The sequence below is a fragment of the Chroicocephalus ridibundus genome, chromosome 1, assembly GCF_963924245.1.
Source record: "Chroicocephalus ridibundus chromosome 1, bChrRid1.1, whole genome shotgun sequence".
NCBI lineage: Eukaryota > Metazoa > Chordata > Aves > Charadriiformes > Laridae > Chroicocephalus > Chroicocephalus ridibundus.
Genome location: NC_086284.1, coordinates 118648290 through 118665071, shown reverse-complemented (window position 1 = coordinate 118665071; position 16782 = coordinate 118648290). Strand labels below are relative to the sequence as shown.

The window sequence follows — 16782 nt, the reverse complement described above, 5'->3', positions numbered from 1 at the left end:
AAGAGCTAAAGAGAAACAAGAAATCCCCGCCCCCCCCATCCCACTACCATCACACCCCCTGCTGCCATACTTTCAGGTCTGTTTCATGAAAAAGCGGTAACACCCAGTACTCTAATGACATCATTTGAGTGGTTACATGGCAGGGATCTGTGTGCTGGACCTAAAAACATTCCAACCCTGTCAACAGTGCAAGCCAACATCAATATAATGCTACTTATCTTTTGTTTTCTGATGATATAAGAATCACACCTAAAATTTGCTTATTAAAAAAAACCTGTAAGATTGCCAAATTAAGTTCTCAAAAGTAAGGAAGTACCAGAATTATTCAACTTGCCTGCATAGCCTTAATTCACTCTCCATATATATATATATATATATATATATTTTAACACATACACACACACATATATATGTGCATGTATTAAAATAGTTCATGTTCATGCACTTGACAAGACAACTTTATCCCTGGGCTGCTCAGGTGTGCAGGAAATGACTGACCTCTCTAAGCTGTTGCCTTCACAAATTTAAAAAGGAAATACAACCAGCCCTCACCTTGCAGGAAAGAGGCTATAGATCAAAAAAATAAAATAAAATTAAGTTTGCCACCATAGAAACCAACGGGGAAAATTACATCATCTTCCATTTTGTCTATTTCTCATCATAGGTGCTCATGTGAAACACAAGAAAAAACACCAACCCACATCCCAAAGAAACCAAACAACAAAATCCATGAAATAATAACGTGTAATAACACATACACAGATGGAGACTGAATTAAGACCACTTATGCAAGCTTAGTTTTAATATCACCTAACTACAAAGTGCTGGACGCTATGACTTCTAAACTAATGGGGTTTCGAGCAACTAAAATTAGTTTATGAAATACAGTGCAAAACTCCCTTGTCTTAATCAAAGTTTATTCTAAGCCTTGTTGCTCATGTAGACTGAAATATGCATTTCCTGAAGCAGTTTCCCCAGTGTAACCAAAGCCGTTCACACAAAATCTAGAAAATTGCTTTCGGAGGGACTACTCCTCAGATCATCTCCAAAATAATACACCTGCTACTTCTACAAAATACCACCTAGTACTCAGCACTTCACATCTTCAGCATACTGTAAAAAGTGAAAAAAATAGCAAAAAAAGCCGGCATTTGTTTCTCATGCACCACTGCTTTACAAACACAGTAACTGCATTTTTCTTAAAATATAGGATTTTGTATGAAAAAGACAGAATATCTAGTAGTTAGTTTATGATTTAATAACTAGCAGTATTTTCTTTTTTTTTTTAAATTCAGAGATGTCAAGGCTCTTCAAAACCATGAATCAGAAGCACAAATAGTGTTCTCCCCTATCCCACCATTTGCAGGGGTTGATGAGGGGATAAATAGGAGGAGCCAGCAAATTAACTCCTGGCTCCGAGACTGGTGCATCTGGCAGGACTTCAGCTTTTTTGATCATGGGCTGATCTACAGGAAACCAGGCATGCTGGCAACAGGTGGGGGAAGCCTAACCCGAAGGGGAAGAAAGATCCTGGGACAAGAATTAGCAGGGCTCATTCATAGAGCTTTAAACTAGGTTTGAAGTGGGATGGGGATGAAACCAGGACTACAAAAGTGGTGCCTGGGAGCAGCATACCAGTGCTTCTGGGTAAGAGTGTTAGCAAGGTCTTGCAATCTGTCTCAGGGATGGTGGGAGATGGTGATTTGTGTGGTAGCGAAGACATGAGGGGTAGTGATAATTTGGGAACTACAGAAATGTCCGAGCATGATCGGGTGCGAATTAGGGCTTGTCCCCCCAAGGAAGTAGCAGAACAATTAGCCCAGCTGAAGTGCATCTACACTAATGCAGGCAGCATGGGGAATAAACAGGAGGAGCTGGAGGCTATTGTTCAGCAAGGAAACTATGATATAGCTGCCATCACAGAAACGTGGTGGGAAGACACACACAAGTGGAGTGCTGTAATCGATGTCTACCAACTTTTCAGAAGGGATAGGCAAGGAAGGAGAGGTGGTGGGGTGGCCCTCTATGTTAGGGGCAGTTTTGAATGTCTAGAACTTAACAGTGTGAATAACAGTGTTGAGTGTGTATGGATAAGAATTAAGGGGAAGGCCAACAAGGCAGACATCGTGATGGGAGTTTGTTATAGACCCCCTAATCAGGATGTAGAATCTGATGAAGTATTCTATAAGCAGCTGGCAGAGGTCTCATGATCATTTGCCCTTGTTCTTGTGGGGGACTTCAACTTCCCAGATGTCTGCTGTAAATATAACACAGCAAAGAGGGAACAGTCCCGGAGGTTCCTTGAGTGTGCGGAAGACAACTTCCTAACACAGCTGGTGAAGGAACCAACCAGGGGAAGTGCCCTACTGGACCTACTGTTTGTTAACAGAGAAGGTCTTGTGGGGGATGTAAAGGTTGGAGGTCGTCTTGGGCACAGTGACCATGAAATGGTAGAATTTTCAATTATTGGTGAAGCAAGGTGGGGAGCCAGCAGAACTGCCACCTTGGATTTCCAAAGGGCAGACTTTAGCCTGTTTAGGAGCATGGTTGAGAGTGTCCCTTGGGAGGCAGTTCTGAAGAGCAAAGGTGCCCAGGAAGGCTGATCATACTTCAAGCAGGTGCTCTTAGAAGCACAGGAGAAGGCCATCCCCATGTCTTGAAAAACAAGCTGATGGGGAAGAAGACCAGCCTGGCTAAATAGAGAGCTTTGGCTGGACCTCAGGAAAAAAAGGAAAGCTTACATTCTCTGGAACAAGGGGGTTGGCAACTTACGAGGATTATCAAGATATTAACGAAGCTGTGTACGGGGAAAATTAGAAGGGCCAAAGCTCAATCAGAACTCAGCTTGGCCACTGCAGTTAAAGACAATAAGAAGAGATTCTTTCAGTATATCAACAGAAAAAGGAAGACTAGGGAAAATGTAGGCCCACTGATGAATGAGACAGGTGCCCTAGTGGTGGAAGACACAGAGAAGGCAGAGTTACTGAATGCCTTCTTTTCTTCGGTCTTCACTGCTAAAGCTGCCTCTCACGAATCCCATACCCTGGAGGCAAGGGGGAAGGTCTGGAGAGAGACTTTCCCTCAGTTGAGGAGGACCGGGTCAGAGACCACTTGGCCAAGCTGGACATTCATAAGTCCATGGGCCCTGACGGGATGCAACCGCGAGTGCTGAGAGAACTGGCAGATGTCACTGCTGGACCACTCTCCATCGTCTTTGAAAGGTCATGGGGAACAGGAGAGGTGCCTGAGGACTGGAGGAAGGCTGACATCACCCCAATCTTCAAAAAAGGCAAGAAGGAGGACCCAAGGAACTACAGGCCAGTTAGTCTCACCTCTGTCCCTGGGAAGGTAATGGAGCGACTCATTCTGGATGTCATCTCCAAACACGTTGAGGAACAGGAAGTTACTGGAAGTGGTCAACATGGATTTACCAAGGGTAAATCATGCTTGACCAATCTGATAGCTTTCTATGATGTTATAACTGGTTGGCTGGATGAGGGGAGAGCCGTAGATGTCATCTACCTTGACTTTAGCAAGGTAGATGCTCCCATAACATCCTTATTAGGAAGCTGAGGAAGTATGGGCTAGATGAGGTGACGGTGAGGTGGATTGAGAGCTGGCTGTGTAACAGAACTCAGAGGGTTGTGATCAGCGGCATAGAGCCTAGTTGGAGGCCTGTAACCAGTGGTGTCCCCCAGGGGTCAATACTTCGTCCAATTTTGTTTAGTATATTCATTAATGACCGGGATGATGGGACAGAGTGTATCCTCAGCAAGTTCGCTGATGATACCAAACTGGGAGGGGTGGCTGACACTCCAGAGGGCTGTGCCACTATCCAGCGTGACCCGGACAGGCTGGAGAGCTGGGCAGAGAAGAACCTAATGAGGTTCAACAAAAGCAAGTGCAAGGTCCTGCACCTGGGGAGGAAGAATGCTAAGCACCAGGATAGTTTAGGGGTGGACCTGCTGGGAAGTAGTTCTGAGGAGAAGGATCTGGGGGTCCTGGTAGACAGTAAATTATCCATGAACCAACAATGTGCCCTTGTTGCCAAAAAGGCCAATGGAATCCTGGGCTGCAGAGGGAAGAGTGTGGCCAGTAGGTCAAGGGAGGTCACTCTCCACCTCTACTCTGCACTGGTGAGGCCACAACTGGAATACTGTGTCCAGTTTTGGGTTCCCAAGTTCAAGAGGGACAGGGAACTGCTGGAGAGAGTCCAGCGTAGGGCAACTAAGATGATTGAGGGACTGAAGCATCTCCCTTATGAGGAAAGGCTGAGAGAGCTGGGACTCTTTAGCCTGGAGAAGAGAAGGCTGAGGGGAGACCTTATTATGGCATACAAGTATCTAAAGGGTGGGCTGAAGGAGGATGGTGCCAGACTCTTCTCAATGGTTCCCAGTGACAGGACGAGGGGCAATGGGCACAAGTTAGAACATAGGAAGTTCCATTCAAATACACGGAAAAACTTCTTTACAGTGAGGGTGACAGAGCACTGGAACAGGCTGCCCAGGGAGGTTGTGGAGTCCCCTTCTCTGGAGATTTTCAAGACTCGCCTGGATGCAGTCCTGAGTGATGTGCGCTAGGCAATCCTGCTCTAGCAGGGGAGTTGGACTAGATGATCTCTAGAGGTCCCTTCCAACTCTGAAGATTCTGTGATTCTGTGATTCCAAGCTGTTCAAAATTATTATTTAATCTCTTAACTTTAAAGAGCTTGGAAGGGAAAGCAAGAATTAAATAATAATTTTGAAGGTAGGCACATTTTATACCACTTAAGATGACAGACAAAAATGAAACAAGAAGTTAAGAAAAAATACCCAAGATTTCAAAGGAAGTTAAGGGGAGAGAGTCTTAAACTCAAGAAAACTTAAATGCCTAGCACGGTGACACATGACTCACTAATTTTAATTTTCATTTAGAGGAAATTATGTGGCTTCCAACTGACTATACAAGAAAAAGTGCTTACAATGCATTACAATATCCTTTTTGGCAAGCATATCAATGTGGCAGCTACGCTGATTCAGTCCATAAAATCTCTACAGTTCCCAAAACAGACAAAGCATTTGTACCATTGTTCGGGAGTTCCGATGACCTTTATAAACCATCTTTATTAAAGGACGTCTAATATTCAACGTTTCCAGTTCTTCCATTTCTTTTCTTTCTTTCCTCCTTCTGAAGAGCTCCTGAATGCGGGCAACAGCAGATCGTCTATAAATTGTAGACAAAGAGAACACTACTGAAAGTCCATCTCCAAACACTGAAATGGGCTATCAAAAAGGACTATAAAATAATAATTAAGCACTCAAACACATTCTCCATAAGTTTGGAACATACATCAACATTACCCCAAAAGTAAAATTACAGACTTTAATTTTTTTCATCCTGGCTTAGAACAAGAATAGCATGCAAGACAGTGGAATGTCAAGTGATGCAACATTTTATGCCCTCTCTGAAGAGCAAACTTCAGGTGTTGGCAAAATTCACATGCTATTTTATTCTTCATTGCTAGAGATATCTTCCACCCATAATGAGGCAGCAAAATTCTGAAATGAAAAATCTACGCCTAAACAGACGTTTTTAAAATGTAAAAAGTTATTAAGGATCTAGCATGCCTTCCGGTGTGATTTGATTTTTCACCATAATTTCATTAAATGTATTTCTCTTCACTATTTCTGTATGATGAGACTCATGATTTAGACAGCTTTAAGAAAGTTCCTACTAAGTCAAGGGATGATTTGAGATCAATTATTGTAGCAACTATCCAATACGTTAGCAGTGAGGGACACGGCTGAAGATTCCTGAAAATAACAGAAAAAAATTATCTAAACTATATATTTTGTTTTGTGACTGTTTAGTTCCAGGAATCTACTTTTTCATTAATCTATGAAGAGACCCTGGTGCCCATTTTTTCCTATTTAGCTCTAAGTTTGCAGATCCCCATAATTCCAGATATAACCAAGTGTCAATTCTCAACACCTGCCCCTAACTCTTTTTCTTTTATTCCGTGTCAGGGTTGCTGTTAGCTTTGAGGTTCTAAACAGTCCTAGGGGAATGTCATTTTCAGAAGGAGCAGGTATAGATTTTACCAGAATGCAAGGAATCAAAGTATAACAGCCTTTATGTGATCCTGGAAAGTAAACTCAGGCAGAACTGAACACATTTGCAACTTCAGTATACTGCTACCAGAAAGCTAGTAACCTGAATTTGTCCACGAGTGATGTGGTATAATGTTTTAGTCACTAATCCTCTTGCAACAAATCCTCTTTTCCAGAAAAAACACCACCAGATCTCCCTCATAACTAATTCTCTCAGCCAGTGGTCTGGCTTAGATTTTTGTTTCATTTTTGTTATAGGAGAAAGTTGGACCAAAAAAAGTAAGGTAAAGTTAAGTGTTATCCTACAGCTAGGTAAAGAAGGAAAATGAATGCAAACAATGAGTCATTCATACAGATATTATTTAAAAAAAAAACCAAAAAACAAACCAAAATGAACCACAAACTGTCATACTAAGACAGATCATCTAATACAGCTAAGTTTTCAAAAGATATTCTAATACTTATTTTTTATAGAAACTAGAAGAGATTTGTAAACACTAGCCAATAGATCTACTTACCAGTGGACTATTTATCATAATACATTTCTTAGAAATTTGTGTAGCAAACAATCCCAGAAAAAATAGACTACTACTACTTTCCTTTATGAGTGTTTTTTGTCCCCTCAAAATCTCATATGCAGGCAATTTTCTAGTTCCTCCTTCTTATACTACACTGAATAAATATACTGTATTTGCTAGTTAGTCCTTATATTATATGGACCCTCAACTTTAACTTTCAACAGATTTAAGAAGAGGGTTCTTCACAACGTCTTCTTACAATGGAGGAACAAAAAGAACCTCAAGTTCTTTATTTACTGTGCTTTAAAGATCACAGAACTATTCTCAACAGCTTACTTCTATGTGAAGGAAAAAGACGGGTGGCGTGTATATGATAAGCTATATAAAGCACAGAAACTTTAAACAATTATTTGTATGTATTTGGTTTTGTACTTGTTTTTAAAAAAGGTGGGGTTTGCATGACAAAGTAAAAGAATCATGTAATAACAACTACTCTGCTACCAAACCCATCAGTGATCACACAGCTTTGGAAACAGCACACACAGCTCTTCAGCACAGTAAGGCCCTTTTGGTTTCAGAAGCACTCCCGCTAGCCTTACACCCGTCACTTACTATGCCCGCTATTTGTATTTTTGGTGTATTTATCCACGTTAATTAATTAATAAAAGCTGTGCAGTGAAAAAGCTGAGAAGTTAAACATCATTAGGATTGACAAAGCAGCAGACTTGTCTTTCAGAAGCGTTACTTCCGAGATAGCAGTAACAAGTCTTGGGATTAGAAGATGGTATTAAAGTAACTAATTGGTAACCAAAAGTAGTTTCTTGCATAATTTTTCATTATGACATCTCTAGAAAAATTAATCTCCTTCTCTAAATTACCCCAGGCTTGAAAGCAGACGTTACAAAAAAAACCTCAAGACTATTCAGCAGTCAGAATCATGCATTTTAAATAAAAGCAGAAGCACAGAAGCAACCTTTGGCAAAAAAAACCCCGTCTTTCAACTAAATTCAGCTCTGAATTTAAAATCCTGATTTGGGGTCTTATTTTAAAAGGAATGAATGGATTGCTATTTAGTTATCTTGTAAAGTCGATGACTACATTCAACATGGAGAATGCAGCCAAGCACACATGGCTATAACTGTGATACTGTTATTGGGCACTCTAGTAACATACTGCTAAAAGCAGGAATCTGGCAGAGGCAAGCCTTCTCCAGAAAAGATAAATACGGGCCTGATCTAAAGAACATTACAGGAGAAATTATTATTTCTAAGAAGTATTACTTTTCCATAACTACAGATTTTCTATACATTTTTTGTTACACAAAAAACAATTTAAAAAACCCAACATATTTGGCTTTGTGGCTTTTTAATTTTCATTTATATTTGTGAGAAGCAATTTCTGTCTGTGCCAACAAAAACTTAGATAGTAGCCTAATCACTTGGTGCATCAGCAGTTACAGAAGTGGGCTGTACTGTTCTGAAGTTCAGCCTGAGCTTAGCCTGACTGTGAGCTGCTGCTTCCCTTCCAAACCGTGTACTCTTCCAAGCACAAAATATCAGATAATTAAATTTACGCACATTGTGTCGGCACTCCTCAGGCAACTCCATCAATTGATAGACATATTACGTATTCACATTCAGGCATCAAATAATGAAGACGCCTGAGAAATGTTGGATATAGATTAATGTTATTAATTTTATAGTACAGAAACCATTAGGTCTTGTAAAGCCAATGCAACTGAACTTTGTTTTAGTTATGCCCTTATACTGTAGGTAGTGCTCCGACTTCAGAATAATTCAGTACAACTGTCTGGTTTGCAGTTATAAAGGCTTTTTAAGTGTGTTTTGACAAATTTTGTGGTACTTTAGTGCAATATCTTTACAATAAAGTTGGTGTGTGTAGTCTTAGCAAGATCGAGCCCAAAATGATGTATGGTACTTTCATTACTTCAATGGAGCGTGCCTTGTGGAAAGATAAGTTTTAAAATACTACTTCCAAAAGTAAGAATATAGACATGAACCACAGCACAGCTTTTCCCCTTATGATCAGGCAGATCTGAAGTCTTCAAAGTCGATTGTTATAAAGATCAATTATCAAAAGTCCATTTAAATTAAGCCCTAGATGAGTGGAATAGGGATTCATTATATTCTTTCAATTAAACATGGGTTCAAAAGAAAAAAAGAAAATCCAAAACCACAAAACCCTGTGATGCAGACTGATCCACAGCTATGTATTACACAGAGAGAAATGGAAAAGATGTAAACATGTTAAGTTAATCCTGAAAAAAAAGTCACATATCACATAGGGCATTTTCCGTATGTTTAGAAATTCTGAAGTGTAATAAGGAACTTTTTTTAAACAAAAAACTATGCAATTTGCACAACTAAATAACTAGTTTGTTTATTAAAGCACAGTATATCACATGTTGCTGTTAAAAAAAAAAATTTTTTTTTTTTTGGAGAGCTACAGACCTCAGTTCCCAATCTGTATTACTCAACATAGAATCATAGAATTGCTGAGGTTGGAAGGGACCTTTAAGATCATTAAGTCCAACCTTTAACCTACCCTGACAAAAGCCACTTCTAAACCATGTCCCTCAGTGCCCCATCTACCCTTTTTTTAAACACCTCCAAGGATGGTGAATCCACCACCTCCCTGGGCAGCCTATTCCAGTGTTTAATAACCCTTTCAGTGAAAAAATGTTTCCTAATATCCAATCTAAACCTCCCCTGACACAACTTGAACCCGTTTCCTCTAATCCTATCACTTGTCACCAGGGAGGTCAGCCCCCATCTCTCTACAACCTCCTTTCAGGTAGTTGTAGAGGGTGATAAGGTCTCCCCTCAGCCTCCTCTTCTCCAGGCTAAACAACCCCAGCTCCCTCAGTCGTTCTTCATAAGGTTTGTCCTCCAGATCCCTCACCAGCTTTGTAGCCCTTCTCTGGACACGCTCCAACACCTCAATGTCCCTCTTGTAGCGAGGGGCCCAAAACTGAACGCAGTACTCGAGGTGGGGCCTCACCAGTGCCGAGTACAGGGGGATGATCACTTCCCTAGTCCGGCTCACCACACTATTCCTGATACAGGCCAGGATGCTGTTGGCCTTCTTGGCCACCTGGGCACACTGCTGGCTCATATTCAGCCGGCTGTCAACCAACACCCCCAGGTCCTTTTCTGCCGGGCTGCTTTCGAGCCACTCTGCCCCAATCCTGTAGCGCTGCATGGGGTTGTTGTGACCCAAGTGCAGGACCCGGCACTTGGCCTTGTTGAACCTCATACCATTGGCCTCAGCCCATCGGTCCAGCCTGTCCAGATCCCTCTGCAGAGCCAACCTACCCTCAAGCAGATCAACACGCCCGCCCAGTTTAGTGTCATCTGCGAACTTACTGAGGGTGCATTCGATCCCTTCATCCAGATCATTGATAAAGATATTAAAGAGAACCGGCCCCAGCACCGAGCCCTGGGGGACACCACTTGTGTCTGGACACCAACTGGATTTAACTCCATTTACCACCACTCTCTGGGCATGGCCATCCAGCCAGTTTTTTACCCAGCGAAGAGTACACCTGTCCAGGCCATGAGCAGCCAGTTTCTCCAGGAGAATGCTGTGGGAAACGGTGTCAAAAGCTTTGCAAAAATCCAAGTAGATAACATCCACAGCTTTTCCCTCATCCACTAAGTGGGTCACCTTATCACAGAAGGATATTAGGTTTGATAGGCATGACCTGCCCTTCACAAACCCATGCTGACTGGGCCTGATCACCCTGTTCTCCTGCATGTGCCGTGTAATGGCACTGAGGAGGATCTGTTCCATGACCTTCCCAGGCACCAAGGTCAGACTGACTGGCCTGTAGTTCCCCGGATCCTCCTTCCGGCCCTTCTTGTGGATGGGTGTCACATTTGCTAACCTCCAGTCAGCTGGGACCTCCCAGGTTGTCCAGGACTGCTCATAAATGATACCAAGTAGCCTGGCGAGCACCTCCGCCAGCTCTTTCAATACCCTTGGGTGGATCCCATCCGGCCCCATAGATTTGTGCACCTCCAGGTGCTGAAGCAGGTCCCTCACCGTTTCCCTTTGGATTACAGGGGCTTCATTCTGCTCCCCATCCCTGTCTTCTAGCTCAGGGGTCTGGGTGCTCAGGGAACAACTGGTCCTGCTGCTGAAGACTGAGGCAAAGACTTCATTAAGTACCTCAGCCTTTTCCTCATCCTTGGTCACTATGTTGCCGGCCCCATCTACTAGAGGACAGAGATAATCCTTAGTCCTCTTCTTATTGCTAATATATTTATAGAAACTTTTTTTGTTGTCCTTGACAACAGAAGCCAGGTTTAGTTCTAGCTGGGCTTTGGCCCTCCTGATTTTTTCCCTACATAGCTTCACAATTTCTGGCTAACTAGTCCTGCATGTTTTAAAACAACTGCAGTCATCTACTAGTTCGAAGAGAGACAGTCAAAATTAATGATATGTTTTTCAAAAGAGGGAAACCGAAAACAATTCTCCATCAACTGTATCTGTAAATAACCTACAGGAATTCTGCTACAAACTGTGTTCCACTAGAGGTCCAGATGTACTGGCTGCCATAAGATTAATCTGATACCCTAGATAACCCTGCTTCTTCCAAACACCATTATCGCAGATGGATCAGTCTCCCTGAACTAGGCTGCAACAGTTGGCTGTAAAGTTCATGTGTACTTGCTTCCTTTTTCCATCCCTTGTGCCTCAGCTCTGCGTTAAGTATTGAGCTCAGTAGCGATTCTTCCAGTATTAAAGATTTTTGTCACTTCTTACATTTCCAAATTTACTTGCACACAGAGAAACATTGTCTTTTTTTGCTAAGTACCAGAAACCCTGGTTCCCTCTCTTCTGCTCTTTCAAGTTGAGATACTATTTTTTTTCCTCTCTTGTTGCCATCTTCTCATTTGAACTATTTTACCTGTCCAAAAAAAAACCTGCAGGGAACCTAAGGCTTATAACCATTAATTTAGAACATGTTTCTCAGATGCCCTGTGGTCGTTTCTTCATTGACCACATAGAGGAATCCACCTGCCAGCTACCATGCTCCTGCCCAAGAATTCCAACCGCATGTCTTAACGAGCTGGCTATCATCACCAAAGTCAAATCCAGCTCAGGAAGGTGACAAATTAATAAGCCATAGTAGTGGTCTTTACCTCAACCCATGAGTTCTCTCACTATTTTACCCTTCTGATTTTCTCCCTCATCACACTGGGGGAGAGTGAGAAAGCAGTTGTGTGTGGGGCTGAGCTGCCTGCCAGGGTTAACCCACAACCACCATGTTAAAATAGATCCCTTTTCTAAATATCAAGATTTGATTATATTTCTGATTTTAATTAACAAATAACCATGTTCCTTTAGAAGCCTTTGAACCTATGGAAGAGATTTACTACTGCTCTCAAATTTTAAGCATTAAGATAGTTCAAAAACAAGGGCAAAACCATCACGTTAACAGCACATCAACTCTACCCTAAAGCTCAGGTTATTTTACTTGCTGATCACACAAAAGGAAATGTTTACTGTAATGCACTTCTAAGTTATTTCCCAGCCTTCCAACACAATCAATGTTTCAACTATTCTCAGCTACAAAACATTTTTGAATTTTCACCTGATATGGTGCAGAATGACAATGAAAATCAGAGAAAAATATACCAATAAAAAATTCTATGCTGAATGCATCATTCATTTTTATATTAAGTTTATACTAATAAGAAACAAATATTCCCATGGGTTGTTCTGAAGAGCCAAAGAACTCCATGGTAAGCATGTTTAATATAGAAAGAATGCCTATTGTGAAATTTAAAGTTCAAAAAGTACACAGATTCCTGAACCTTTAAGAAAGTTAATGAGTTAACTCCATGTATTCCAATTGCAGATAAGACTGGAACATAAGACAAAGAAATACATGCCTGCGCTATTTTCCTGTAGGCATTTAAAATATAGGAGTCAGGCTAAGTCTTTTATGAAACCATATCCCGAGTCTTTTCCTTTCCAACCACACAAAGCCAAGGTGTTAATTTTCATCATTATTTTGTGCCATTTCCTCTATATATAGCCTTTGGCATTAAATCACCACAGATAGTTTCTCCCTCTTACGGCGTGTGGCCAAACACAATTGCCCAACAATTAATTCATTTAAGTATTTCAATGAAGAATATGAGATCAAGTGACTTTTTCATTTAACTTCATTAAAAGAAATATTGTATAAGATGTAGCATGTATCTTGGTAAATATGTATTATCAAATATAGCTTTAATAATTATGCTCAGTTCCATAACCTTGTTCAGGCAAAAAATATAAATGGCCTTCAATACATGTATTCTTATATTTTTGTCCAGAAATGGGTGTTCTCTACTACCAGACAAAGCAAGTCAGCAGTGGCACATGCAAATAGGACACATTCCTCAGCAGCTGAATTAAAAAAAAAAAAAAAAAAAAGTATTTGTTTTTCACAAACTACACACTTTTCAAATTCCATTAATTTCTATGGCACACAATAAAAAGGTTAATAGGTTGTTAAATGTATACACTGCCATTTCTTTTCAGTTTCCATGCAATACATGCAGCTAAATATAACTCAAACAATATGCTCTGTAATTCATAGCATTTAAAGTATAGGAATTCTTAAAATGCCAGTTAGATATGAGAAACAAGAACCTGATAAATCCATTATATGGCAATAAAAAGGAGGGGGGGGAGGAAGAAAATAATTAATTACCTCATTATTCTATCACCTATCGCTGTTCCTCTGATATTATATCTAGTAAAGGGAACAACAACTGAAGTCATTCAAAAATGCTACGTATCATATTTTTAAAAGGTTAGCATCTGTTACAAAATGCGCTGTATGTATTCCAACTGAGAAGACTCCTTCTCCTCAATGTGTTAGTATATGAGACTATTTTGATTTCAGAAAAAATAGTATTTAGATTACACATCAGTACACAAAGTTGATCTTACAAAATGCAATAATTCTTCACAGATCGTAGCAGAAGTGGAAGCAGCTGCATAATTATTTCCATTTTACATAAATATTTGTTTGAAATTTTAACCTACTAGTTTAACATTTTCCAGGCTTAGCCTCTGCTCATAGATCAGCTTCTGGCAAAGTCCAAACAAAACTAATTCAGTTGTTTAAGCAGGAAAGCAGCCCTCAGCTGTTTTGACTAATTTATGAAAATTAAGATCAATCCACTAAAAATTGCACTCTCTGTGCATAAAGAACATACATTTTGCATAGATTCCCCCCCTTATCCCACCCCCCACCCCCCCGGATTACAAAGTATGGTGCTAAAGCAAGCCATATTATCTATCCATCTCTGTTCCAACTAAATTTGTTGGACTTCGTAAATTTTAAAGAAGATATGCTATATGCATACTTCGAGACTTAAAAACCTGTGTGTCTCCTCATATTTGTAAGAGAAGGGATCTTTTCCTGTGGACTCCCTAAAATGACCCGAAGGTTATTTTTTCTGTTGAGTATCTAGTTAAACTGTTCTGATGTACACAACAGGTTTCATTTTTTTTAAATTTAGAAATATTCTGTACAATTACTTATACATGTTGTTACAAAGAGCATGTATTGACTAGCCCGATGACAATAATAAAATTAAATAACTATTTAGCTTCTTTTAGTCACTGATCTTCACCATTCCTATAAGTGATGCTCAGTCGCTACAGAAATGCTACAGAAAAAAAGTCAGATGTCACATTCTCAATTATTTCTTTCAAAGTAACGTCCTTCTGTGTCAAAAATATTCCTAGATGATTCCTAGTCAACATTCAGCTGTCTTAGCAATTTATCAACCAAAGGATCATGGCATTTCTACACATTTTGCTGCTACTATTCTAAAACCTTTTCAAAATATTAAAGCGGATACAAACTTTGTGTTTCTGTATCTGTTCCACAGGCTTTCCTGACCGTTCAATTGCAGGTTAGTTGGTGAGAAACTATCTATCCTCACTGTGTTTTGAGACTTATAAGCATCCACAAAAAGATAATATGTCCCTTGTATCTACTCTCAGATTATGTAAGAGAGAAAAAGACCTAATCCTCCATTTGAAAACATTAAAAGTTGTATTTGTACCCAAACAAAATTCAAATAATGGAAGCTCTGCAAACGTTAAAGCTCTGCAAAATGGACAATGTTCTATTCATAAATGTGAAATCTACATCCATTTACTAAAACTAAAGTGAGATTAGAGGAGTTGATGCAGCAGGAAGTTCTCCATTTATTTAACTGCAGGTACTGTCAACTGAGCTATCAGAAAGAGTGTTTCTGCCACTTCTTTTCCTTAAGAGGAAGTTTAAGACCATGATTTCAGAGCACAGAATCAGAAGTCTACCCTTCCTTTCTCAGTGAAGAAAGTTGTACTTTCCAGTGGGAAAATGACTCTGAGACAGTTTCCTTTATCTCATTTCCCCAACTGAGGAGTTTCTCCTCAATATAAACAATAGCTAGTTATTAGATATATAAAAACACAACCTAAAGAAACATAAAACTGATTGGAGATAAAACAAGTAACGCTATATATTAGAAAAGGTTTATTAATCAAACAGCTTTTAGCATTCTATTTCAGAAGGCTACAGCCTCTTTTTTTTTTTCCTAGAGAAAAATTAGAATTAAACATTTGTTTTGCCACTGCATACAACAGGTTCACAAGATGTAGATCATTGCAGGCTAGCCGTATAACCTTCTCCAGAAAGGAAAAAAGAAACAAACAAAAAACCACGAAGCAGCTCCCCCCTAAATATTCTAGAAAGAGAAAAATCTGCTTTATTACTTCTCTATTAATGCCATTAATTATCTTACAGGTTGACACATCCAAAACTAAATTATTAGATAAACTTGAGAAAATGAGATTTAGTAAAGGAATTGTTAGATAACACAATTTACTAAGTGAGAAACGAGAAGATGTAAGCCTATAGGAAGCACACTGGTGGAGTTAAGCACCAGTCTGTCAGGCAATTTTGTTTAATATATTGCTGATAGTCTTTGAGCAAAATGTAGGAATGTACTCATGCAGTGCATTGAGGACATGAGGTTGGGTAACTTTATGAATAGAGAGGGGACTGTAGGATCTTGAGAAAAAGAGGTGGGTAGAAATTCAGTAGTATAAAATTGACAGTCACACTTCTGAGCTTCCTTCTGGTGAAAGATAAGAACACATTAATTAGAAATGACAAAGTAGGAAAGACTTCAATATACTAACTGATCTTGTGTCTGACCACAAGCCACTACTATGAGACAGCCATAAACAAGACAGGAGAAGGATATAACTACAGCTCACTTGTGTTTCAGAGAATCTTCTTTAGACCAAGAGTAATCCTCATACTATTAATCCTAGCAAAATCCAAACAGTGCAGTGTGCATAATTTTGGTCTACCATATTCAGGAAAGAAGTGGAACATGGAGGAGCACAGACAGGAACCAGCATTATGGCAGGAAACCCACAAGTTTTTACTGCTAAGAGTGAGAAAAACTTGGCACTCAGTCTAGTGAGACAAAAGCTGAAAATGGACAGGATGAACATCATTCAAATGGTAAGTGCTGGGCATGAAAAAAATTATTTCATTTGAAACAGTATGTTAGCACAAAATAAAATTACTAATTTTAGTCAATTATAGCAGCAATGTTTTGAGGTGGCTTCCCACTAGTTATGGGGCCAGAGGGATTTTATGTAACTTTGATCAATTTATGAAAGGGATTATATGCTATAAAAACTGTCATAGTAGTAGAAAGGACTTCCAGTTCCTTTCACCCTATTTCATATGAGCTATAAATACAAAGAGTGCTTATAGCTAGCCTTTGAGACCACCAGGGCTTGCTTTCTCTCTGGAAATACAAATTCCTTTGAGCACACATAGGATGTCTTACTTTTCTTTAGTATCTCAGAGGGCATTTAGAAACTCCTGAAACCAGAAGAATAGAAGGGAATGTAATGTAAACATGTATCTGACTGACCAGAAGTTAAAACTAGAAAACTTTACTGCTCGCACACACACAAAAGCAGAACAAAACGAAGTGGTCAGGCATTAAACCTGAGTAAGGAAAGCCTGGAGGCGATCCTAAACCAGTATCAACTACACAGCAACTTTTGCCAGATTTTGTTCGGGGGAAGAGTAAGGGAGCAGGGGGCTCCTTAAAGAATTTTAATCATTA

At 39.9% G+C, this 16782-nt stretch overlaps 1 protein-coding gene across 6 annotated transcripts in view; it reads right to left on the bottom strand.

The window, feature by feature from the left end:
- The window catches only part of DCAF6 (DDB1 and CUL4 associated factor 6), a 104185-nt gene that overhangs the window by 8875 nt on the left and 78528 nt on the right, over positions 1-16782 (bottom strand). For 4 of the 6 annotated variants that reach the window (XM_063348596.1, XM_063348614.1, XM_063348623.1 and 1 more), the window contains 2 exons: positions 13338-13379; positions 5064-5202 (listed from right to left, as the gene is read on the bottom strand). In XM_063348596.1, the coding sequence (XP_063204666.1) occupies positions 5064-5202; positions 13338-13379 (181 nt within the window). The remainder of the gene's footprint in view (positions 1-5063; positions 5203-13337; positions 13380-16782) is intronic. The other 2 variants (XM_063348606.1, XM_063348642.1) reach the window with 1 other exon arrangement.